The sequence below is a fragment of the Pleurodeles waltl genome, chromosome 1_2, assembly GCF_031143425.1.
Source record: "Pleurodeles waltl isolate 20211129_DDA chromosome 1_2, aPleWal1.hap1.20221129, whole genome shotgun sequence".
Taxonomy (NCBI): domain Eukaryota; kingdom Metazoa; phylum Chordata; class Amphibia; order Caudata; family Salamandridae; genus Pleurodeles; species Pleurodeles waltl.
This window is the reverse complement of record NC_090437.1, coordinates 346234648-346261649: the sequence shown is the minus strand read 5'-3', so window position 1 is coordinate 346261649 and position 27002 is coordinate 346234648. Positions and strand designations below refer to the sequence as shown.

At 41.3% G+C, this 27002-nt stretch overlaps 1 protein-coding gene across 17 annotated transcripts in view; it reads right to left on the bottom strand.

Annotated features, from left to right (window-relative positions):
- BNC2 (basonuclin zinc finger protein 2) overlaps positions 1–27002 on the bottom strand; it is a 1044043-nt gene that overhangs the window by 48787 nt on the left and 968254 nt on the right. For all 17 annotated transcript variants that reach the window (XM_069239536.1, XM_069239525.1, XM_069239544.1 and 14 more), the window contains one exon: positions 1875–3838. In XM_069239536.1, the coding sequence (XP_069095637.1) occupies positions 1875–3838 (1964 nt within the window). The remainder of the gene's footprint in view (positions 1–1874; positions 3839–27002) is intronic.

Here is a 27002-nt window from a genome sequence, read left to right as displayed (position 1 = left end):
CTATAGGATCTCTATTGCGCCTAAGAAGGCCTTAAAAACCCACCCACCTGCCCTGGGCAGTAGATCTCATTCTGTTGCCTGTCTAGAACTGTTATTGGTGTGCTACTCACCTACTTCCCTCCCTGACAGTGTGGATGGCTATGTTGTGAAAGTAAATGTTGTTGTATTTTCTGTAATTTGGTGGGGTGAGATCATGATTGGTGGGGCAATTCGGCTTACCAGAGCAGGACACCAAGGTAATGAGACCCTCCTAGGTATGCTGGCTGTGATCAAAGGCGTCATCCAGGGGCATATATGGGTTACGAGCAGTCACTGGCATTTAATCACTGGGGCCAACCACCTGCACATGCACACAGGCCATGAAGCTAGCATTGGCCTGTGGAGGGGAGAGTCTGAGGGTGGAGGGGGCACCCATGGTAGGTATCTTGGCAGGCAGGTGGGCCCCCTGCCCTGAGAGTGCCTCCAGAAAGGCTGAGGGTTGGGTAGGGCTCTCTCATAAGGATGACCTCCCCCATGGCCTCTTAGCCGTGGATGGTAAAAGGTCTGGGTGTCTTCATGGGAATCAGTCATGATCTCATCTACAGTCACTGCAATGGATATGCAGGAACTGATTTTTAAATAACGCTAGGAAAGCTGATGTATTAGTGTACTCTGTTAAGGCTTGACATCTACAAATGTAAATTGAGCTGTAAATTGATGGGGTTACTGCATAAAATGTGTTAAGTGACGATTGATTTATGATTTTTGTTTGGAAATAAAATACGGCCGGGGTTTACGATCCCATACCCAAAGAAAAAAGATGTGTATTGTTGCTAAAGGTGATTTTGGGCCCTGGGAGAGGGGACTTTGAGGTTGGCTGGAGGCCTCGGCAGTCCCTGGCAATATGCGTGTGGGTGCCACTCTGCATTTTTCCTGTCCATGTCCACAATGCATTGCATGATGGACCCAGTGGCGGCGGCCCAGACAGATAGCTTGCTTAGAGTTTCTGTCAGCAGAGATAGAGGGGGGCTCTGCTGGAGGTACCTCAGAGGACCCCTGACCTTAAAATAGGGAGAGGAACCACAGGTTTGGTTAGGCATGAGGACCGTCGGTTTATGGTGTTCTCCCTAAATGGGACCCAAACTCTACCATGACAGGTCATCAGAGGTCATCAGACAGGAAGGCCCCAGACAGTGCCACATACATAGAAATCTCCAGCAGTACTTGACTTATGAATTCAAGGGCAACCAAGTTCAATCCCTATACCATGTTTGGGTCTGTGAGTCCTTGAACATCCCTACCTACCCCCCAGCATACCGACAACAAGTGCCTGACAAGCATGACACTCAGGGCCTTGAGTGTCTTACAAAATCTGATGTGTACTTTATAATTTACTCATGCATGTCTGATGAGCTGGTTACCATGGGTGTACCCAATGGTGATACCCTTTTCAAAAGATGTGAATCTTTAGGAAGGGGCCAGTGGTACATCTCCTTTGTTGACTTCATTTTGCACCAAAGCTAGACTGGTCTATGAACCAATGGGAAAAGGTTGTTCAGTCATGTTTTATTCGGCAACAGCAAAAATGGTGTAAAAGTAATGAACTACATGTTTGTCTAATCCAACATTTTTCAGAACGTTGTGTTTCTGGAATAGGTTGGAGTGTCATATACAAACGAATCTTATCAATCTAGCAGGCTATGTCTAGCTAGAAAATTACATCTAATGTTTGATCTTTCAGAGATATTGATTTGTTTTTGTCTGTGGCATACATATATTGACAATATCTACTGTGGCAATGGCACAACAACATTAGCACTCTATTTTCCTATCAAACGTTAAATGCACTATTGGCACAAATTCCATAGTAATAGAAATAATAAATGTTTACTGACCGATCTCTGCTTCTCCTAGATGGGAAAGCCGCATTGCAACCAGCCACTGTGCAGACATGCATCTCCTTTAAGTGGACATTTCGGTAGTGAAGTTTTACACTGTAGGAACTCTTAAAACTCTTCTTGCACACATAACAAATTTTGGGATCTGGAGTAAAGCACAAGTCTCCTTCAGGGGAGTACTTGTGTGGGCTTCCATAGTTCAAAGATGAAGCAAAGCTTTCATGAAGAGCTGCCATGCTAGCGCCCCCTCCATTGAAAAGTCCATATTGGCTCATATAAAACATATCGTATGTGGGATCTGAAAACTCCTCCTTCACTTTAATCCCAGATGGTTGATGAGAGCCAAAATGGTTTTCGTGCTGCTTATCACTGTTTCTCATTGCTCTATCATGATTTTCCCTATGAATTTGTTGATGTTCATCACTTTCCATGGACTCCTCACAATATTTTGGCTCAGAGATGTCTGACTCATTTTCAAAGTCCCTTTCATGCTCTTGGTCCTCTGAAGTCATGCTGTCAGCTCTTATGTTAGTCCTTGAGATGCACCCATGACTATTAGATTTGGAAAAGCCCTTTGCAGATGATCCAGGGCTCATGTCATCTTGTGAATGACTATGGGTGTCGTGGTTAGCATCATTTGTCAATGCGTCATGTTCATCATCTTCGTCAAACTCATCAGCTGTGTCAATTACTTCCTTCTCAATCTTAACGGGCATGCTGGACTTCCTTGGTTTCTTCTTAGGGGCGGGGTCAGTGTTTGATTCATGAGTTGGCATTGCCATCACAGTCATAGCTGGGTCTGCAGGGGGTGGGGCTTGCTGCTCCGCTGAAACTGGAGCAGGCATGATAGGGCTGGTGGACAGTGAAGTTGGAGAGCTTCCCATCTCTCCAGGAGTTAGTAAACTTCTGTAAAATGGAGGAACAGGTTGCACAGTTTTTAAAGTTGGAAATACTAGCTGGCTAGGGAGAGAATTTTGAAGAAGAGGGTCTAGCGGGGGAGTAGAGAAGCCCATTGGGGGCCGGCCAGGGCTTGATAAGGTTAGAGATGACTTAGTACTTGCTATGACTGGGGTTGCAGCCCCTGAAGTTGCACGGATTAGATCTTTGTCTCTATTATTTCTTAACATGGGCATGTGGAGGCGTGGATTGGGGTTAGCACTGTGTCGATTACGACTTCGAAGAGAGCTGAACACCATGTTGCACCCGTCAATGGTACATCTGTGTTTGATCTTAAGATGAACTGCATTGTAGTGGATTTTGAGAGTACCTTTGTCGTAGAACGTTTTGCCACAGGCATTGCAGAACACTCTACCTTTTCGGGATGAGGAGCCCATCCTCCTCATTCTGTGGATCCGAAAAGAGCTTTTTGTGTGCTCTGGTTTGGATATTTCATTGATGGGTGTAGTAGGGTGACGTGGAGATTCATTTCCTGGTTCTGATTTGGGCTCTACGTTTGTAATGCTGGACAGTGCATTTCTGCTAGATGGCTGCTCACTCCTATTATAAGGCATTGGAGACACTTCTGACTCACTGGTCTCCTCAAAATCATTCTGGGTGGAAAGGCTTGTCTCACGGAGCCTCAGTCCTGGTTGTTCTAGCAAGAGGCCATTGGGTGGGAGGCCAAGCAGCGGTGCAGAGACTGGGTTTATATATTGAAATGGAAGCAGGAACGCTAAACTATTGGGCATGTTTTCAAAATGGTGTACGCTAGAAGGGTTGCTATTTTCTAGGTGTGTAAGCAAGCTGGGGCTTCGGGTGCGGTTGTTGCTTTCGATGAAAGTCCTGATATCAGAGTCTACCTTTGAAGACGGCACTGCCACAGCCTGCCCTTCCTTTTCTTGGATAGCCATCAGCTCTACTATCGACTTTGTTTCTCCAAACCTCAGAAACTGCTGCAGAGTAATGATTTCTTCTTCTCGAGACATGATGGCCCAGCGGTCCAGCACCTTGCCTGCAGCATCCTGGAGGTCACATCAAGACAGACAACAAAGACAAACACAAAAAAATAACTTATTGATTCAGCAAAAATGTACAGTACAACCACAGCTGCCCTGCTGCACAACAGCAAGGGAAAGCCACATGCAAAGACTGTTAGCCGGCCACTGTGGAAACCTCTCTGCCATGCAAATTCAGTAATTATATTCGCAGTTAGAAGAACAGATTGAGTTTAATAATGTCAAGGCAAACAAAATGGGGACCACTGGGGCCCTGCGATGTAAACTACCTTCAGCTGTGCTATTTTACCGCCAGTGATCAATGAACTATGCGGCTGTTTAGCATACATTAGAATGAGAGGTGAGCACGTGCTGTGCCATCCCCGGTAAAAGAAGAGCACTGCGCCTTACCCACAAATTAGAACCATAAAGGAGCAGGAAGAAATAATGAAAAGCATGTGCTGGGTGGTATTCGCACCTCCAAATTAGGGAGTCACACCGGGAATGGTACCTTACTTCAAAAACCTGCCTCGGGGTACACAGTCTTAAATGCCCATTTCAAAAGAGTTCTTGGATTATGTGTTTTTTAGGAATAATCTAACCAGAGTCTGGCCCCACCTACGTACTGGAAGGGACAGAGCATTCTGCGGCACACGCGAGAGACTGATCTCTACGTGGAGCGATCTCTGGACGCAGCGTCGGACTGATGACAAGCAAGAGCACGCAAACTCGCGGAATAAAGCACACAACCGTTAGCAACGCCTCCTGGCGCTTGGCTGAATCTATGATGTGTGAATGTAGTACTTGTGAACACCGCCAGATTGAGTGCACCGAAATCTGAAGTCCTCTAGCATGGTGCGAGCTTCCTGGCTGCATCACTACCAAGATGCGCGACAGGCTGCTTTCTACTTTTTGATCATTCATTTTTTGGCCTCTCTTCGGAAGTACGCGCTACTCCGTGACTGTTTTTCAGGCAAAAATAAATAAGGAGACACTGGGAAGTTAACTCGCAGACTACCAAACAAATCACCAGGAGGCAATAAACCGTGACTGCTTACAAGGTGGACCAGAATCAAATTGCCCCCACTGAAGATACTTTTTTAGCGTTGTTTTGTCAAGAAGCAGTAAATCTAATCTACATAGTTGCCTAGCGGCCTCATGTGACGTTTGTAACTGTCAGTCATCCCTCACCTGTAAGCCAAAAGCATTGCATCGCTAGACTTAGTTAAGTGGTTTCCTACAAACACAGCATGCAAAGTGCTCTTGGCTAAAAAGCAAGGGCAGGCTCAACATGTCCGTCAGGCATGGGTCCAATTAGAAGCTGTGTATTTAGCTGTAGTAACTGTTCCAGGCAGTAAACAGTAGGGGAAATGGAGTAGTGGAGGGTGTGTTCAAATTAAGCAGGTTAAATAGAATGGTAGACGTGCCAGGAATACATTAGACAAATACTTATGTAAATGTGACATTCGTTCTGAGTCAGATAAATTACTTTTGCAAAGAGACGTTAATGTAGCATGCACTCTTCCTTATTAGAAACCAACACTTTGACTCTTCAAAATAAAGCACATATACAGAGCCAGAAACAAGAAGCAAATACATTTTGTTGCAATCAATTTTTTCCATAAGAAAAGCAACCATGAACCGGTCCGACGTTGTTCCTCAGCAGCACGTGGCATTATGGGACTTGTAGGCATATGTAAAGTTGAAAAAACATAGTCGGCCCAGCATGGGAAGCACGGACGTCATTTAGGGGTCGCAGCAGCGACCCCTGGCTTGCTCTGTCCGACCCCTGGCACTGCCTTTGTGACCCCTGAATTCAGAGGTGGCAATGACAGTGGCAGCTTGTTTAGTAAGGGCTCCCCGCTCTTTGTTTTCTGTCAAATTATAGTACAGTAACCGTGAATTATATCCTATTATTATTCAATATTAGTGTAATAAAAATGAGGTAAAGTTAGTTAGCTGTAATATGCCCTTCCATGGCACTTGAGGTGCGTAAAAATGTTAAGTGTACGTTGTGTGCGTGCTCGCGGGTGAGTTTGTGTATGTGAGAGTATGTGTGCATGTTTAAGTATGTGTGTATAAAAGTGGAGGTCAAAGGGCGTGTGATATCACCTCCGCTACCCCTGGCAGTTTGGTGAATTGACGTTCACGATGGGAAGTGCTGTTGAACAGAAGACCAGGACTGTATGAAAGTGGCCTTTATGACTCGAGACCAGTTGGAAGCGATGTGCAAAAATGAGCCGATGCGACTATTGCAGATTTACATTTTGATTTGGATTTTAACTTTGATACGACTTACGTTTTATTGCCTTGTGATATTTGGCACTGGAGAATATCTGAAGAGCAGCTGTATGCGGGCAGTACCTTGTGAATGCGTTGAAGTGTTGTTTCTTGCACAACCCGCACTCATGGCACAAGGAGGCTCCGTAGGGAGCGCACATCAGCAACCACCAGAGCGTCCCTTGTTAAATATACATTAAAAAAGCATTTCACGCATTCGTTTTTTTAGACGTAAGTACAGGATTTGCCTGGAGGTAGAACCTAGAAATTTTGAGCTGTAATGTCAAGTAGTAAGCCGCAAGAACTGATAAATAAATCCATAAAAAACTGGGGTAATGGCTTACTTGCTTGGATCGGTACCCCTTCACAGTGGCGTAGCGTGGGGGGTGCAGGGGGGGCCGGCCGCAACATCTTGGAAGAGACTAAATCCACGGGTTAGGGGGCGCAAATTACTTGCCTTGCCCCGGGTTAGGGGGCGCAAATTACTTGCCTTGCCCCGGGTGCTGACAACCCACGCTACGCCACTGCCCCTTTAGTAGGTTAGGGTCCGCTGACATCCACTGCGACCATCTAACCATCTAGATCGAGAGCAAGGAGACTGACCGTGCACAGACTGGGCACACTTCTAGAGCCTTCCGGGAACTGAAATGCAACAGCCTCAGGGTGACATTTTTTTTTTTTTTTTTAAATGCCCCAAAATTACAATTGTATTAGTCACAAAGGCGTGCTTAAATGACGAAATGCTATTTTGTACTCAGATTTGAAGATAAAAAGTGACATGGAATTGATATCGAATTATTAAGAAGACAAAGAAGAAGTATTTATCTTGGCCTGATGAATTCATTACTCATGAAGTAGACATTATCCACACTTTAAAATATATCAGGACAATATAACATCACAAGTTAAACATTGTGTTCTTGGACGATGTATTGTTCTTGATCGACTGGCATCCAACGTGTTTCATCACTCATGCACCGGGACTTTATCAGGGCTGTGTACGTGGCCGACGCTAAGGAATGGGCAAGAAGCTGAAACTATCAGTCCATTAAAGGATGGAGAGTATCAGTTAGATATCAAAATAAGGGGACCAATAAACTGTGGCCTGTTCAAACAGCTGGTAAACTAAGGCTCGGATTCTGATGTGAGTACGAGCAGAACGAGGCAAAAAAATTAATAGGGCGACCCTCTTTGGAGGTACAGATCAATTCGATGTAGAGCGATAGACTTCTTTATAGAGTGATTCATAAATGACAAAGTAGTAGTACTGTGATAAGGCACAGCTCCTTCTAACTCTTGCTTTGGGTATGTGATATAAAGCACTTATCGTCTTACTAAAAGTATCCACGAATTGAAATTCTGTAAAACTGCTCTTAGGAACAGGCAGGGAGTTTTGTCAACTGCTTCTTCAGTATCCAACGTGCTAGCTCAGGTCAGAGATGTAATGGAACCTGCCTTTACAATCACATGGGCAAAAAGCCTTGCATTAGCACTAAAGAATCCGTTTCTAAAAAAAATCCAGTTTATGTTGGGTGCATGAGCACTGCAATGAACTTTTTTAACTCCTGGACAATACATTTGTATACATTTTACAGTTCACATTCTTAAGCAAAATATGCATTTAGAGTGTTCAATCCTTCCTTGGGCAGAACTACTATATGGCATCAGCTGTTGTCCCATCGATTTATTTTTCCAGTAGTGAAGAGTAGAAAGTGGGATTTTCAGATTCTCTCGCCATGCTTGGTAAAACAGTGATGTAAAGTAACTAGGCCCATGACCTTCCCGAAGTAGTGTAACAAAACTTGAGCCACCCCCCCCCAACAAAGTACATGGAGGCTTCACTCCAGACTTACTTAGGAGCTCTCAGGCACGAGTCCTGCGCTGAGAACCCCCCCCCACACCGCGGGGGCCCTTGTTACGCTACTACCTTCCCTTGTTTTAACCTCTGGACCCCTCCCTCTCCTCTAGGATTTCAAAGCCTCTGCCTAGGAGTGTATCTGATTTTTGGACGAGTGGCGGATTAATATGTGGAATAAATCTAGCAAAGAAATCTGGAGATACCTTTGAGTTCAGGGTGTATATAATTCTGGATAGTACTTTTTAAATATATCAGCAGTCTTTTGCACTTTTGTGTTTTTTATGTTGTTTACCATTTTATTCTTAACGAATCCAACTCGTGCATGATTTATTGTTTTGCCCACCACAAAGCAGCAGCAACAATACTCTTCACGTAAGTGTTTTAAGACAGGTAATAGATATGTAAACTGAACTTATACTTTAGTAAATGACTGTAGACATATAAAACACAGTGGCTTCAAGGGCCTGCCTAAAAAAATAACTTGTTATGTGGCTTCATTGACAGTTTTAGAAGAAATCAAGGAGTGTCTGAGTTACTTAGAGATTTGTTGCAAACTCTTTTGTGCCATACACACTGCAGAGTAGCAACAGCCTTTCGCTATGAGCGGTTTCACGTGTATGTGATGCTAACAGAAGAGCTGTCTTCTGCTTAGAGGGCGGCCGCGTTAACAGTGGCTACTTGCAAACACTTGTTCAAGGAAGATCAAGTGTGATTGCCCCTATAAGTTAACATGGCTAATAAGGATAGAGAACCACAGGCCGGTAAGTTGGGTTCCTTTTTCTTTCGAGCACGCTGGAAGCTTTAAAACTTGCCCCTTACATTCCCCGCTTCTGAGGCGTGCTAGTTCACTAGCACCTCAGAAGGAGAGCTATGCAGTTTGAAACACTCCACTCATCTGCCAGTTACTTTATATTGTTTCTTTAACATAAGCGAGAATGTTCTCTCCCGTGCCCCTTCGTCTCACTGTTTTCCTCATCAAAAAGCATGATTATGCACTTGACAGGGTCTGATTCCTGATATTGCCACCCTAAAATCCACAATCACTTGGACCTGCTTCACTGTAAGTGCAAAATGACAAGGCAATCTCTCTCCAGTGTTGTGTAAACTTCGACTACTGTGCTTTGTGGTGCATGCGTGCCATAAACTCTCTGGACCAGTGGTTCTCAACCGTCTGACTTTTGTGGACCCCATTTAATCACTACTGGAGTCCAGACACCCCCACCGATCCATTATTGAAACCCGGGGGGCCCCCCAACTGAGTCAGTACTGGAAGGTGAGGACCCCAGCTTAAGCAATTTGTAGCATTTGAACATGAAAACAATACACAAAAATGGGGAAACAAAAACTCATCAAAAACACAAAATACAGAAAAGATTAAACCTTTTGTTTAAGGAACTAACAAATTAAAAAAGTGAACATTTTCATTTTCATCAGAAGGTTGGGGCTTTTCTAGATTCAAATGAGGCAAGTCATTGTCCATACTATATTTTATCTGACGCATTTGGATTGCAATTTGAGGACACCAACTTAAATTTCAACCTCCAATTGCTTCACATTTACTTAACGTTTTTAAAAAGCTCAATGGCAGTAGTGTTCTAGAGACACTTGCCTCCTCTCCCGCCGCCAACACCACACATTTCCACCTCTATCAATCAATGCTTTTACATCACAAAAATAAGGTGACGTCTTCTAAAGCCTGAACAACCAAACTAGGCATTTAGCACGTTTTTGTAGAAAAAAGTCAGTGGCCTGTTCTTGAAGAGACACAACTCATTCGTTGAGTGATGTAGTTGACCCTAGCTTACGAGTCAGCTGTATGTGAAATGCTCTGTAGTTTTAAGCTGCAAAAGGCTTCACTGACTCTGCAAAAGCATATTTGACCTCAGATCACATGTCCAGCAGTGAGCTCACATTTTCATAGTTAAGGCAAACCTTTAATCCTTTCATGCATTTTTAATGTCGGACTGCAGTTTGAAGTCAAAAAATGTCATCTGTTGAAGAAGGAAAAGTAATGGAAACCAGGATGAAATTCCTAAGGTGACCAATGAACTTAACTGTTATGCATGGCTTCAATAGAAAGCCTCTTTCGTTTATATCAGATTCTAAGTCTGGTAACTCAGTGCCGTATTGCTAGAGGGAGAAGAAAGGCAGTGGAGGTGGAGGGTGTTCCTTAAAGGTGGCAGGCAAGGTGTTATTCCATTGTATATTCACAGCTGGTCTCATGAATGCTTATGTGTACTGTACATGGTTTATTGCTATAACAAATGCTTTGATGACCACTCCAACATGTCCAATCCTTTCCACATAACAATATTCCATTCTTCACATCTGCTTGATGGTGCAGTTACAGGAGGCATTTTTTTACTTTAACTGTACCACCGCAAGTTTCAACGATAACTGTTCTTAATAAAGCCTCTGATGAAGGATACACCACTGGAAACCGTGATCTGGCTAGGAGATTGCCTGACTGCTTTTCCACATACCTTTTTCCTTGCACAAAATACTGATTCCCGGTATGTTAAATACTGCCTCTTCAAAAATACTCAGTCATGCCACTGCATTTTGTGTTGTTTAGTGCCTTTTCTCTCATGCTACAGTACATCCATTTCTTTTTTATTTCAGGTGTTTTTTTTTTTTTTTTTAGAAACGCAACAACCACAAAGGGTTACATTGGCCTTTCCGCTTACCATGCTTACTGTCTAAACCAGCATGTGTTTGAATGTTTCTTGAAAGTGAAATAATGGTTGGTGTATCTGAGGTAGAGAGGAAGAGTGGTCCCTTGGTGTGAAACCAACACAGAACGTGCTGTTTGTTGATCAGGGTAAGCAGTGGAGGAACTGATCTACCAATTGAAGCTCTCAGGAACGAGAATACCTGCCCTTTTTTTTGTAAGAATGGGGGTGGGATTTGAGCCAGCTTTGGCCAGATAAGGTTCATAACAGTGGGAAAACCATTTTCTACCCATTGCAGTTCCACATTTCAAAGGGCATACGGTGACAGGTTACAATTGCAATTTAGTCTCGGGTGCACAGGGTCAGTTAGCGCGACTTCAATACAATGGTATTACAGCGGTTTGCATGAGCACCACTTACATCACACAAGAACACATTCATTTTTTATAGCAAAGGAAAATTATGCAATTTGCCCAGAATCACAGGATGTTGAGCCAGCACCAAGACTCGAACCGTGTTCCTCAGCTTGGCAGCTGTGGCCCTTACGCCACATCCTCTCCCCCGGAGTTCTTTGTCTGGTGCGTCTTGGGGCAGTCTGGCAATAACTCACTTTTTTTAATATAGAGCTTGGCAATGCAGTTTCTGCTATTTCATAGCGCTGCAAAGCAGGTGCCATTCTTAACAAAATCATTGTAATTCATTTGCATCAACCTTGCAAAGATGAAGAGGTGAAAAGGGCATGCCAGGATTGTAATCTGTGACATTCTCGTTCTGTCAAGACAGCTGCAGTGGGTGCATTAACCAACTGACTTGAGTAGAGCTTGACACTAGGCCATAGGACATGCTCTTAATAACTTTTAGAGGATCACAGAGAACATAGGTTAGTTCTAGGCAAAAAAATGGTAAAAGGTGTTGTCTTCAAAATGGTGAAAAAAAGAGTTGTGACTCCAGACCCAAGCACTGCACGGCCTCAAGCTTGATAGCAAAAAACATCTAGCCTTCGGATGAAAACTGGGCCTCTTCAAACAGGGTTCAGTTAGTAGAGGCAGCCATCTCTAGGGTATCACAGCCAGTCTGTAGGAATGAGGCAAAAACACTCCTAAAATGACGGCCTTGTTGTGTCCTCTCTCCTGCAGTGGCAGGCCTAGCAGGGTTGCTGTGGCACCTAGCATACATCCACTACACTCCAAACTAAAGCACCCAGGTAAAATACATTGTCATTTACAACACCAATAGCTCAAACTCTCTCAAATTTGCATTGCAAATGCTTGTTTGGTGTAGTCGATGGATTAAGGAAAATGAGCTCTATCACTTTTTTGTGCCATTTAACCACTTCTCATTCATAGCAGACAAGCTCGATGGCTTTTGTTGTGGCATTTTGTCTAGCGCTGTTGATGGCTCTTTCGGGAAATGGATTTTCATTTATGCATACTTCTGGGGCCTTCGTGAATGTGTGCCCTGCCATCGACCCACAAGCCTGCTTACTTACGGAAGAGCTCAAACACAGAGTAGAGTGATACCAGCTTATTGTGATTATACACCAGCTGATGGTAAATTCAATATGCCCAGCGTGCACAGGCCCATGACAAGGACACAGTGCCTCCGCCTCACTCCCAAGGGTGTGCAGAAATGCATGATAACTGCTACAGCTGCAGGATCCTGTGTCTTCGCTGTCTACTGTTGCACTAGACAAGAAGACATGGCCGAACACCGAGATTCCCATCAATAGCGAAATATTTCGTTTCAGACTGTCTTTTCTTATTTGTGAGCATATACGTGAAACAATCACAACCTCTCATTTAAAGAGACAGTGCCAAAGACTATATTGATTCTTCAAAAAATTAAATCTTTTATTTGGACCAGCGACTCCATCATTGTCTCAGTGATGGGACTCTCTTCTGTTATGAACACGAGCAATAGCGCAGAAAAATTGCAACATTTCAACTTTGAAACAGACCGTGGTGGTGCAATGACAGATCGGGCGCATGCTGCAAATGTGCGGGGATGGGGGGGGTTGCATTCAAAGGGGTGGGGGAGGCAAAGTGACTAAATTTAAAAGCGGTAGGCTGCATGCTTCTCCATAGAATGAAGCTGAGAGGCATTTATACGATGTTTTTTTACCTAATTATACAGGAAGAATTTGGAGGCAGTGTGGCTGCTCTCCAGTTGTCATATTACAAAAACTGTGCTTATGCTGTATAGGGTATAAATGGACCAAACAGATTTTGTGCTATTTTTGCTGTGTTTATATAAATAAAAAACATTGAGAAAGTACGGTTTCTCCACTTTTCAAATGGAAATAAGGGTACTAAACCCGAGCCAATATCAATGAGGTAAATTTATCTTACTTGAGTATTTAAAATAGCAGGAATCAGTTTACTTAATTTCTGCTACAAACGGGTATGTATACATGGACTAGGATTTCTACTTTAAATTATTGTCTAAACACGTACAATGATTTATAAGCAAAAAATACAAGCTTACTAATGTTCTCACAGTATTTTTGCCTATTATTTCGATTTCTGACCTACATCAAAAGCCTCTCTGTAATATAGTTTGGGGCAAAATGTCTATGCCCTACTCAACGTTTTACAAGTAGAAAAACCGTGCAATGTTTTTTTTCAACAGTGAACAGCCGTTATGAAATATGCCTAGGAATGTCATTACAAATCATTCTAGCACAGAAATCATTACACATTTGTGTTTGAAATTTCTATGTGACTTTGATTCAGTTATGTTAAAGAGGTTGCAGCACTTTAATGCCTGAACTTTGGAACAAAAATGTTAAAAAATAAGCAAAGGATAGATAAAATAAACAAGGACACTTTGTTCAGTAATTATTTATTTCACAGCTCATGCAGATTCACAGCCTATTGAAAACTTCATGCAGCTTAAGTGAAAGCTGGCTGGGCGGGAAAGGAGGGTCTGGGCTGGAACGGAAACATTTAAAGCCTGGGCTGCTAGAAATTTAGTAGGAGCATAAGTAAAGTGTAATGGCTAAACGAGACACTTCATGTCTGGGCTCGGTATCTCTGGTCATTCAGCCATTTCATGATTTAAGACTTGATGCACAAAAACCCCTTCATTTTAAGCGACAAGAAATAAGTATACTCCATGCAAAATGTGCATCATAGGTAACAGTTGATAAGCGCTGGTGCTCAATTTCGTAAATATATACTTGTTTTTACCATGAGGCTGTGACTGAGAATAAGAGAGAAAATGGAAAAGTGGAGCAAGAAAGAGTTAGACAATATAATAAACTGTGCCAAAGTGAGAGGGCAGTGATGAAACGAACAAGAGGGAGATAAAGAGATGTTATGTGTAGGGTGGTGGTAGGAAGAGGCATGGGGAGGATCAAAGAAGAAGCATGCTTGGTGTTCGAAAACCCCGCCATTGAGCAGCAACCAGGTGGATGGACTCCTTAGGAAACTTCGAGTCACTGCATTTTTTATACAACTTTAGCAATGTGTAAACTGTTGCCTTAGATTTGCAAAGTCCTCCAATTGACAAAAATATTTTACAGATGTAATTTTGTACCAGGTGCTGACTGCATTGACAAAGCTGGAACCATTAACCTTACGAAATACCTTTCTATTGGGTTGAGCAGAAGTTTGCATTTGTACATTTATTTTTTGTTAGTTTCTTCCCCAGGGAAAATGATATTCTCTGCAAAAATAAATTTTACCGAGATGCCTATGAAGTTTGGTGGCAGCTTCTTGTCTTACAAACACACATCCCAACTCTTGTTATTTTGCATTTACAAGTATTTGGAGCGTGGCAAAATATCACCAAAAACCTTGTGATTGACACAAAGTTTCATCTCTGCCAGATTTCCCCTAAATTTGATCAATCGCTTCTCTTACCTGTCCTGCAGTTATTCAAATATAAATACAAACCAAGCAGGTAACCTTTTCCTCTAAAGTGCATGCCCACACACCAAGCCTTGGCAATGTGAAGAGTCCAGTTTCAGAGCCTGTAAAAAACTCATTTATAAACCAGTACGTAGAGCCTTTGGGCACAAAGACAGTTTGTGTATCGGCTCAAATGAGTCAGAGCTTTTTGCAACATTTACCCTAGAATACTACACTACAGCAGAAAGCATGAAGAATGTGTATAACTTCCACATGTTTACATTAGGCTGTGGATTGATCTGATCTATTGATGTTGCTTGCATTGTTACATATATGCCATATTTCTGGGAATTACTGCAAAATGTGTGATTTCTTTCTGACCATATGTTGTAATTAACCTGATGACTAGCTTTGATCATCTGGGACAATATAGAATAAACAACAGGAGTGTTAATCAAGTTAGTCATGTTGCATGTACTTCAAATGTTCAGTAAAAAGGGCCCTAGCTTCCTGTGAGCCAGTGCCTGCCCAACTTAAGCTATATTTCATTGTCCACTCATTACTACACTGAACAGGTATAACGCTGAATTATATATATATATATATATATATATATATATATATATATATACATACATATACACACACACACACACCACATTATCCACTTTACAGTAAAAAAAAAACGTTATCAAATAGTACAAAAGATGCCACTACAATTAAAAATTGCGACCCACAGCTGAAGTGCTTTTTAAACAAGGTGTGTCTCTTCATACGAATTCTGCTACTGTTTATTGTTGCCACTGATTTAATGCCAACCTCTAGGTTAAGCGAAGACAGCATGGGATGCATCCCCTCCATTTGATCATCACTGGGGGAGACCTCAACATGCATGTCATAGGTTTTTGTGAGGCCTGGATCAGCAAACGCACAGCATATTAGCAAATGTTTTGGTACTAGCCATGCTAAATATTAGATTGGAGCGTAAGAGAGCTGTGATGTAAAAAAAAAAAAAAACAATATAACTAGTGCTGAAGCAGATGTCTTAAATAGAAATTTTTAATGTGTTTCTTTTGAATAATGACTTAGGTAGAAAAATGAATAATGTAGAAAAAATTTGCACACTTGAAAATGTGGCCTCGAAGAATGGCCACCAGTGTTCACAAAATTTACTAAAATAAAATCAAGCCACATGAAATACCGAAAATGTATTAGATTAGTGTAGTAATATGTCATACTAAGGGTTATGAATTATGTTCTTGCTTATTAATTGTAGTCCTTAACTTAGCAAGTGTCTTGGTCTAGTTTTGCTAGGCCTCCTGCAGTAGCTGAATTTCTTAGCATTTAATACGAAATGCTGACAGAATGAACTAACTGTGAAATGCTCATTGTTTTAGTAAAATGCTTAGTAGAAACTTTCTATGGGAACAGACGGACAGGAGATGAAGCCTCTAGTAATGTATCTAATCGTGTGTAATGTGCATGAGATGTACATTCACAGGACGCGAATAATGAAGACACTGACTGGAGACAAAGATGCAACAAAATTGATACCTGACAAGCCGGATGATGAGAACTTCGTAAGACGAACCAATCAATGACATGTGAACTGTGAAATATTAGAATTCCTAGATTTGGTATATGGACATCGTTGGACAGAGTAATACCGTGCAATTGGAAATTGGGGGATACACTGGGGAACTTTGAGATAACAAAGTGACAGAGGGAAAAGACCTCAGAAGAGACTTATTCTGATTTGTGAGGCGATATTCGGGAGAAGTAGAGATTTGAGATTCTGTCATTGGGCTCATACTTTCTAACTGAGAGCCTGATGTTTTGCTGATCGATTGATGACCTGAGGACGAAGACTGATTGTGATTGGTGACCCATACCTTGGATAGGTAGATATGACAATAATGATTGAATTGCATTTTTATGCTTTTTCTTTCTAGGTACCAACTGCGCTGGCTTAATACTTTTATTTTAGGTAGATGTTTTTCTAAATTCGTGTTCTAAATTGTTTTGCATGAAGCCCCATATGCTGATGCTAATTTGTGTTAGATGAGGTTGCTCACATGACGACTGACGAATTACAGAGACACATGATTGACAAACTATTTTGCTAAATTTGATGGATATCATAGCTCTGCTGAATTGGGTTTTACTAATGTTTTGTGTTGACGCCTTCGAATGTCTTTCGATCCAAGCCTTGATTGGATCACGTCTTCTGCGACTTGCTGATTAACAAGCGTAATTAACATTGTTTCGATTGAGTTGATGTTTGATATTCATGACGTAGTATTGTTAATTTAAAGGGAAATAAACTTACTAAACTTATAATTAAAGCTGTGGTTATTCATGGTGTGTGAAATTTACTGGCTCCATTGATTGTTGATTTGACTAATGGTTATTGATTATTTTGTGTTGATTATTGATTCTGTACTGAAACTATGGTAAGAACACCCTATACGAATCAAAAGGTTTATCGACCTATACGCGTCCCCTTGTAAGTTTACTTATTAAGGACCGGCCCACTAACACTAGAACCACTGATGGGCTGCACAATTTTGTAATTATTTCATTTTTTTGATAAAATAAAAAAAATGTAATTGTGTCCTCAGTTCTGATGATGTCTTATAAATTTGTGACAAGGACAAACATGCAGTCAACTCCTGCACCGCCAAATTGTCGGAATGTCTTACTGGTGCATGTAATCTGGATAGAGAATCAGTCAGTCATGGCTAATCTCTTTATTTACTGAGTCCAGAGTTAGTGGTTTGTAGCTTGTATATACCCATTCTTTACTTTGAAGGATTTTTTTGTTTTCAGCTTTATATAGCACAAATTCGACCCGAAGGTATTGGAGAATTTCACTGAGCACCAGTTACGTTACACAAGGACACATTCATTTTTGTTAGGCACAGAGAGATTACATGATTTGCCCAGAACCACAGGATGTTGAGCCAACACAAGACTCGACCTGGTTCCCCAGCTACAAGGTCAAGAGCTCTGGCCATTACACCACATCGTCTCCTTATATAATGAAAAAATATAAATTACATTTTCATCTGCAAGTGTTTCTGCACCATCAGCATTTAGTGTGTACTTGTTTAAGTTGTTAACCAGCAACTGAATGAACATAGCCTGCTGCCAAGGACTATACCGGTTTCTGAATACCCTAAACACAAGTTATTGGTTTTAACGAGGGTGAGGGCCTTTAACAACTGGCACAACTTGAGGCAGAAGGGCTAAAAAGCTATTAAGAACATTTCACCCACTGAAGGTAGAATGATCTAAATTGAACAGGGAGAAGGAACGACAAACACGGGAATATTAGAGCTAAAGGCTTATACCAGCCATTATAAGCCCTGAGCCATTTCATAGTCTTCAAAGGAGCTACCAACATTCCAGGGTTCTGATTGTTATTAAATGAGCCCACTATGAGCCATTATTTTATTCTGTGAATCTTTTCTTGAGGCAGGGGCATGTTGCCAAAAGCCACCAGGTTACACGTTTCTTCCTATTACCAAGGGAAGATCCACTACCCAACTGGCTGGCTTCTGTATAGAGAACCAAAAACAGAGTAATGCCTATGTGTAATACTTCTCCCAATTCCCTTATCCTTTGTTGTCTTCTTATGTTGCTTTGCATCAATTTGAAAACCCACCTGGCTGCCTTCAGTACAGAGAATAAATAACTGTACCATTTCTGTTTGTGCCACCTATGTCTATCTTCCTGTTCTTCTTTTGGATTACCCTGATTTCTCAATCACTCTTAATGGATATGCATTTCCAACTACTGTGTTACTTTCCTATTGTTTACAACACTGAACACTGGTAAGTGTGAACCGATATGGTATCCCGTAATGATCCCTAACTTTAGATCAAATCACTGGCTTTGCTTTCTACTAAGTAGCAGAGTTGAAAATCAAGTCTTTCTCAATTTGTGTAAATTATGACCTGAGAAGAATATACATCAGTAATATTACCCAAGCTAGATGCTATATGAATACTATTATCCAAAAATATGTGTTTTGGCAAATCTATTATTCAGTCTTTAGGGTTCGTGGAATGCAAATCATGCCCTAAACAGTACCCAAAGCAAAGTCCATAAAAATATTTTGTACACGTACAGAGTGAAAATGCACACAGTAAAAAAAAAAAACAAAAAAAAAAAACAATCAAGTATAAGGTGAGAAAAGAACGCTACTGAAGGATAGAATACTATATTGTAAATAGAAGAGTGGTTATTGCACTAGATAGTAAAGTGAGACAAGTACCACACCTTGGTAAAAGAGATATGCAGCTTAGCATCTTGTTGGAGAAAACATTCTCTGAAATCCAGTGGAAATTGAGTAATACCAAGCTTAAAAAGACAGTCACCCAATGAGAGCAGAATGGGTACATGGAAGTCCCTGCGGCAAGACATTAGCAGCTAGATGAGTACATGTCAATATGGGCGGGAAAGGAGGGTCTGGGCTGGAACGGAAACATTTAAAGCCTGGGCTGCTAGAAATTTAGTAGGAGCATAAGTAAAGTGTAATGGCTAAACGAGACACTTCATGTCTGGGCTCGGTATCTCTGGTCATTCAGCCATTTCATGATTTAAGACTTGATGCACAAAAACCCCTTCATTTTAAGCGACAAGAAATAAGTATACTCCATGCAAAATGTGCATCATAGGTAACAGTTGATAAGCGCTGGTGCTCAATTTCGTAAATATATACTTGTTTTTACCATGAGGCTGTGACTGAGAATAAGAGAGAAAATGGAAAAGTGGAGCAAGAAAGAGTTAGACAATATAATAAACTGTGCCAAAGTGAGAGGGCAGTGATGAAACGAACAAGAGGGAGATAAAGAGATGTTATGTGTAGGGTGGTGGTAGGAAGAGGCATGGGGAGGATCAAAGAAGAAGCATGCTTGGTGTTCGAAAACCCCGCCATTGAGCAGCAACCAGGTGGATGGACTCCTTAGGAAACTTCGAGTCACTGCATTTTTTATACAACTTTAGCAATGTGTAAACTGTTGCCTTAGATTTGCAAAGTCCTCCAATTGACAAAAATATTTTACAGATGTAATTTTGTACCAGGTGCTGACTGCATTGACAAAGCTGGAACCATTAACCTTACGAAATACCTTTCTATTGGGTTGAGCAGAAGTTTGCATTTGTACATTTATTTTTTGTTAGTTTCTTCCCCAGGGAAAATGATATTCTCTGCAAAAATAAATTTTACCGAGATGCCTATGAAGTTTGGTGGCAGCTTCTTGTCTTACAAACACACATCCCAACTCTTGTTATTTTGCATTTACAAGTATTTGGAGCGTGGCAAAATATCACCAAAAACCTTGTGATTGACACAAAGTTTCATCTCTGCCAGATTTCCCCTAAATTTGATCAATCGCTTCTCTTACCTGTCCTGCAGTTATTCAAATATAAATACAAACCAAGCAGGTAACCTTTTCCTCTAAAGTGCATGCCCACACACCAAGCCTTGGCAATGTGAAGAGTCCAGTTTCAGAGCCTGTAAAAAACTCATTTATAAACCAGTACGTAGAGCCTTTGGGCACAAAGACAGTTTGTGTATCGGCTCAAATGAGTCAGAGCTTTTTGCAACATTTACCCTAGAATACTACACTACAGCAGAAAGCATGAAGAATGTGTATAACTTCCACATGTTTACATTAGGCTGTGGATTGATCTGATCTATTGATGTTGCTTGCATTGTTACATATATGCCATATTTCTGGGAATTACTGCAAAATGTGTGATTTCTTTCTGACCATATGTTGTAATTAACCTGATGACTAGCTTTGATCATCTGGGACAATATAGAATAAACAACAGGAGTGTTAATCAAGTTAGTCATGTTGCATGTACTTCAAATGTTCAGTAAAAAGGGCCCTAGCTTCCTGTGAGCCAGTGCCTGCCCAACTTAAGCTATATTTCATTGTCCACTCATTACTACACTGAACAGGTATAACGCTGAATTATATATATATATATATATATATATATATATATATATATATATATATATATATATATATATACATACATATACACACACACACACACCACATTATCCACTTTACAGTAAAAAAAAAACGTTATCAAATAGTACAAAAGATGCCACTACAATTAAAAATTGCGACCCACAGCTGAAGTGCTTTTTAAACAAGGTGTGTCTCTTCATACGAATTCTGCTACTGTTTATTGTTGCCACTGATTTAATGCCAACCTCTAGGTTAAGCGAAGACAGCATGGGATGCATCCCCTCCATTTGATCATCACTGGGGGAGACCTCAACATGCATGTCATAGGTTTTTGTGAGGCCTGGATCAGCAAACGCACAGCATATTAGCAAATGTTTTGGTACTAGCCATGCTAAATATTAGATTGGAGCGTAAGAGAGCTGTGATGTAAAAAAAAAAAAAAACAATATAACTAGTGCTGAAGCAGATGTCTTAAATAGAAATTTTTAATGTGTTTCTTTTGAATAATGACTTAGGTAGAAAAATGAATAATGTAGAAAAAATTTGCACACTTGAAAATGTGACCTCGAAGAATGGCCACCAGTGTTCACAAAATTTACTAAAATAAAATCAAGCCACATGAAATACCGAAAATGTATTAGATTAGTGTAGTAATATGTAATACTAAGGGTTATGAATTATGTTCTTGCTTATTAATTGTAGTCCTTAACTTAGCAAGTGTCTTGGTCTAGTTTTGCTAGGCCTCCTGCAGTAGCTGAATTTCTTAGCATTTAATACGAAATGCTGACAGAATGAACTAACTGTGAAATGCTCATTGTTTTAGTAAAATGCTTAGTAGAAACTTTCTATGGGAACAGACGGACAGGAGATGAAGCCTCTAGTAATGTATCTAATCGTGTGTAATGTGCATGAGATGTACATTCACAGGACGCGAATAATGAAGACACTGACTGGAGACAAAGATGCAACAAAATTGATACCTGACAAGCCGGATGATGAGAACTTCGTAAGACGAACCAATCAATGACATGTGAACTGTGAAATATTAGAATTCCTAGATTTGGTATATGGACATCGTTGGACAGAGTAATACCGTGCAATTGGAAATTGGGGGATACACTGGGGAACTTTGAGATAACAAAGTGACAGAGGGAAAAGACCTCAGAAGAGACTTATTCTGATTTGTGAGGCGATATTCGGGAGAAGTAGAGATTTGAGATTCTGTCATTGGGCTCATACTTTCTAACTGAGAGCCTGATGTTTTGCTGATCGATTGATGACCTGAGGACGAAGACTGATTGTGATTGGTGACCCATACCTTGGATAGGTAGATATGACAATAATGATTGAATTGCATTTTTATGCTTTTTCTTTCTAGGTACCAACTGCGCTGGCTTAATACTTTTATTTTAGGTAGATGTTTTTCTAAATTCGTGTTCTAAATTGTTTTGCATGAAGCCCCATATGCTGATGCTAATTTGTGTTAGATGAGGTTGCTCACATGACGACTGACGAATTACAGAGACACATGATTGACAAACTATTTTGCTAAATTTGATGGATATCATAGCTCTGCTGAATTGGGTTTTACTAATGTTTTGTGTTGACGCCTTCGAATGTCTTTCGATCCAAGCCTTGATTGGATCACGTCTTCTGCGACTTGCTGATTAACAAGCGTAATTAACATTGTTTCGATTGAGTTGATGTTTGATATTCATGACTTAGTATTGTTAATTTAAAGGGAAATAAACTTACTAAACTTATAATTAAAGCTGTGGTTATTCATGGTGTGTGAAATTTACTGGCTCCATTGATTGTTGATTTGACTAATGGTTATTGATTATTTTGTGTTGATTATTGATTCTGTACTGAAACTATGGTAAGAACACCCTATACGAATCAAAAGGTTTATCGACCTATACGCGTCCCCTTGTAAGTTTACTTATTAAGGACCGGCCCACTAACACTAGAACCACTGATGGGCTGCACAATTTTGTAATTATTTCATTTTTTTGATAAAATAAAAAAAATGTAATTGTGTCCTCAGTTCTGATGATGTCTTATAAATTTGTGACAAGGACAAACATGCAGTCAACTCCTGCACCGCCAAATTGTCGGAATGTCTTACTGGTGCATGTAATCTGGATAGAGAATCAGTCAGTCATGGCTAATCTCTTTATTTACTGAGTCCAGAGTTAGTGGTTTGTAGCTTGTATATACCCATTCTTTACTTTGAAGGATTTTTTTGTTTTCAGCTTTATATAGCACAAATTCGACCCGAAGGTATTGGAGAATTTCACTGAGCACCAGTTACGTTACACAAGGACACATTCATTTTTGTTAGGCACAGAGAGATTACATGATTTGCCCAGAACCACAGGATGTTGAGCCAACACAAGACTCGACCTGGTTCCCCAGCTACAAGGTCAAGAGCTCTGGCCATTACACCACATCGTCTCCTTATATAATGAAAAAATATAAATTACATTTTCATCTGCAAGTGTTTCTGCACCATCAGCATTTAGTGTGTACTTGTTTAAGTTGTTAACCAGCAACTGAATGAACATAGCCTGCTGCCAAGGACTATACCGGTTTCTGAATACCCTAAACACAAGTTATTGGTTTTAACGAGGGTGAGGGCCTTTAACAACTGGCACAACTTGAGGCAGAAGGGCTAAAAAGCTATTAAGAACATTTCACCCACTGAAGGTAGAATGATCTAAATTGAACAGGGAGAAGGAACGACAAACACGGGAATATTAGAGCTAAAGGCTTATACCAGCCATTATAAGCCCTGAGCCATTTCATAGTCTTCAAAGGAGCTACCAACATTCCAGGGTTCTGATTGTTATTAAATGAGCCCACTATGAGCCATTATTTTATTCTGTGAATCTTTTCTTGAGGCAGGGGCATGTTGCCAAAAGCCACCAGGTTACACGTTTCTTCCTATTACCAAGGGAAGATCCACTACCCAACTGGCTGGCTTCTGTATAGAGAACCAAAAACAGAGTAATGCCTATGTGTAATACTTCTCCCAATTCCCTTATCCTTTGTTGTCTTCTTATGTTGCTTTGCATCAATTTGAAAACCCACCTGGCTGCCTTCAGTACAGAGAATAAATAACTGTACCATTTCTGTTTGTGCCACCTATGTCTATCTTCCTGTTCTTCTTTTGGATTACCCTGATTTCTCAATCACTCTTAATGGATATGCATTTCCAACTACTGTGTTACTTTCCTATTGTTTACAACACTGAACACTGGTAAGTGTGAACCGATATGGTATCCCGTAATGATCCCTAACTTTAGATCAAATCACTGGCTTTGCTTTCTACTAAGTAGCAGAGTTGAAAATCAAGTCTTTCTCAATTTGTGTAAATTATGACCTGAGAAGAATATACATCAGTAATATTACCCAAGCTAGATGCTATATGAATACTATTATCCAAAAATATGTGTTTTGGCAAATCTATTATTCAGTCTTTAGGGTTCGTGGAATGCAAATCATGCCCTAAACAGTACCCAAAGCAAAGTCCATAAAAATATTTTGTACACGTACAGAGTGAAAATGCACACAGTAAAAAAAAAAAACAAAAAAAAAAAACAATCAAGTATAAGGTGAGAAAAGAACGCTACTGAAGGATAGAATACTATATTGTAAATAGAAGAGTGGTTATTGCACTAGATAGTAAAGTGAGACAAGTACCACACCTTGGTAAAAGAGATATGCAGCTTAGCATCTTGTTGGAGAAAACATTCTCTGAAATCCAGTGGAAATTGAGTAATACCAAGCTTAAAAAGACAGTCACCCAATGAGAGCAGAATGGGTACATGGAAGTCCCTGCGGCAAGACATTAGCAGCTAGATGAGTACATGTCAATATGTTGAGAGGCAGAGGAATTTAAAAAGGTTTGATCTGGAAGCATGATGATAGGAGTGAAAACAGTATAGTCTTGCAAAACCATCAGTTTTGTATAGTCGAGGGGCACAAAAACACAAAAGAACCAGTAATCGGTTCAAACAAGTGACAAACGGATGCATGTAGTAATGCATTGAAGCCTTCCCAAGTTCTTGGTGCGGAGCATGCCTGGGTGCCATCATAATGCACGTGAGTGTGTTTGCTGTTATGTGCATCATGTTGGGCACCATCTCACTGACAAAACTCTGATGCTAATGCATGTTTTTCACAACAACAACAAAAAATGTGTGTTTTTCACTCCGATATGTAGAGCCCAGACCCACAAGAGCCACAGGCAGACTTCATCCATAATGGCAACAACATCTTTCAAAGTTACACAGTGGGTGAACCTCTGAAATCCAGCACACTTCAACATGCTTGGGGTGTTGCGCTTGCTAACAGTCAACCAGCTTTGAAAGTATGAAAAAAATGACATTGAAAAGAACGGCCCTGAGCAAGATGGTGTTGGCGTAGCGGAGAGGCTCGGAAAGGCCCGCCCACCGGAACCAAGCACCGAGCTGCTGCTGCCTCCCTTGCGTCCGAGGAACGCCGTGAATGCCGTGTTGCAGCAGCGAGGATTCCCCTCGTTAGAGGAACCCAGCCGCTGCCGCTTTTGAATAGAGATTCCCCTGCTCCCTCGCCGGAGATCGCGGGGGCGCGGGGACGCCTTGCTCTCTCGGACTTTTTATGGATCTGAGAGACACATTAGACGCGGTTAGCATTCAGCGCTCTCAAGGCTAAAACCACGCTTTGAAAGGACTTGGAAATTGCCTTGTGTCTCGCTCCGGTATGAGGGGAAGACGTGGATGAGCACTTTGGAAAATGCACAGTGAGTGCAGTACAGTGCTTATTGTGCCCTTTTTAAGCACATGGTGATTCCTGAACTTTGCTGCTGGTCCCGGATGGGGGAAAAGACTCTTGTTTCCTTTGTTTGTGTCTAAGGGGAAAAATTTGACTATTTTTCTGAGGGGGCTGAAGGCATCAGGAACATGGAGGACGGAATGGCCGCTCTTAAAAAAAAAACTCACAAAAAAAGAGAGAATTACATAGTTAGTAACTAATCTCTGAGTGAGAGAAGAAAAAAAAAGGAGGAGTGAAAAATACTTTTCATAACATTGAGGTAATTGTGTAAATAGTGAGCATTAACGGTCGGCGGCCCTATCCAACTATTATTAAAGTGCTCTGAAGGCAGGACAATGATTGTTAGCTAAACGTATCAGATCCCCACATTCGACAAAGCTCTCAGGGGAAACTGAGGAGTGAGGCTAAAACAGTTAAAGTGTCAGGTGGGGTAATTGAAAAGCCTCAGGTGTGCATGGAGTGTAATGTAATGCAGTTTGGTATCAGTATACCCCCTCATGGCTCTTTAAAGAGTGCTATTGGACGATCAATATCGGACGTACTAACTGCAGTGGCCGGAGTCACAAGATTTATCAGATTATTATTTTACGCTGTCAAAATAAAAATGGCGCCTAAACCCGTTCGGAATCTTGGAGATAAGAGTGGGGAGGCTAAGATGACGCGTATTGGTAAGGATAAAGGAGAGGCAGTAGGGGCAAATAAACGCCTGACCTCAATAACTGGCAAAGCGACTGGGAACAACGTGTCCGGAACGTCGAGAGATGCCAAGACGGGTAATAGCAATACCCCCCCATTGGAAGCAAGACCGATAGGCAAAAACCAGTCAACTATCACGGCCTTCCTTGCAAGCGGGATGCAAAATAGTCTTCCTACACATACAACCCCCCCTTTGGAAAGCAGAGGGCCAGGGGTGGAAACCCCTCTTCCATGTGCCGGTATAGCGATTGAAGACAGTAATAAAGAGATAAGTGAGAGAATACCTGGTATCTCTGGGCTCAGGCAATCCCAAAGACAACAACTTAATCAAAATGAGGAGTCGGAGCTTCAAAATAAGGTGGGAGCTATAAAAGCGTCAGGACCTGCATTAGAAAAGGATGACCTAACTACCCCTCTAGGAAATGGGAAACAACGGGATAAAGCAGTTGGAAAAGACCCCCAACTTATGGACTGGGGTAAAGACTGTAGTGATAAATTCTACTCTTTAACGGAAGAGTCTGATCTCAGCAGTGTGGACCACAGTTTTAGTGAATCAGAAGGGAGTGAGGCATCTGAGGCTGACAATAAATCTCCAAGTAATGAACTTACAGTGCGGCAATACCGACAACGGAAAATGGTCAGAGCACACCCTGGGTCTCAGGAGGGTGCTGAAAATACAGCATCTATGAGCGGCAGGACTTTAAAGTGGGACTACTCTGGTATTGGTTTAATAGATGTTCCTACCAGTGGCTTCCAGGGTCTTGATAAGGAGCAAACAGAAATTGGAGCCTCTGCAGGCATCCCTGGCAACGCATCTGCGTTGGGCACTGAGGCAGGGATCCTGCAGTCAATATATAACTCAATTAAAGAACTGCAAACTGAGACCAGGATCGAAAGCCGGCGGGCAAGGATCGCTACTAAGAGACTGCAGGGGACGGTTCGCAAAGTCACGAAATCATGCACAGGGATTGAAGCCAAGCTATGCTCAATGGAAGAAAGGATTGTGGCGATCGAGGAGGATGT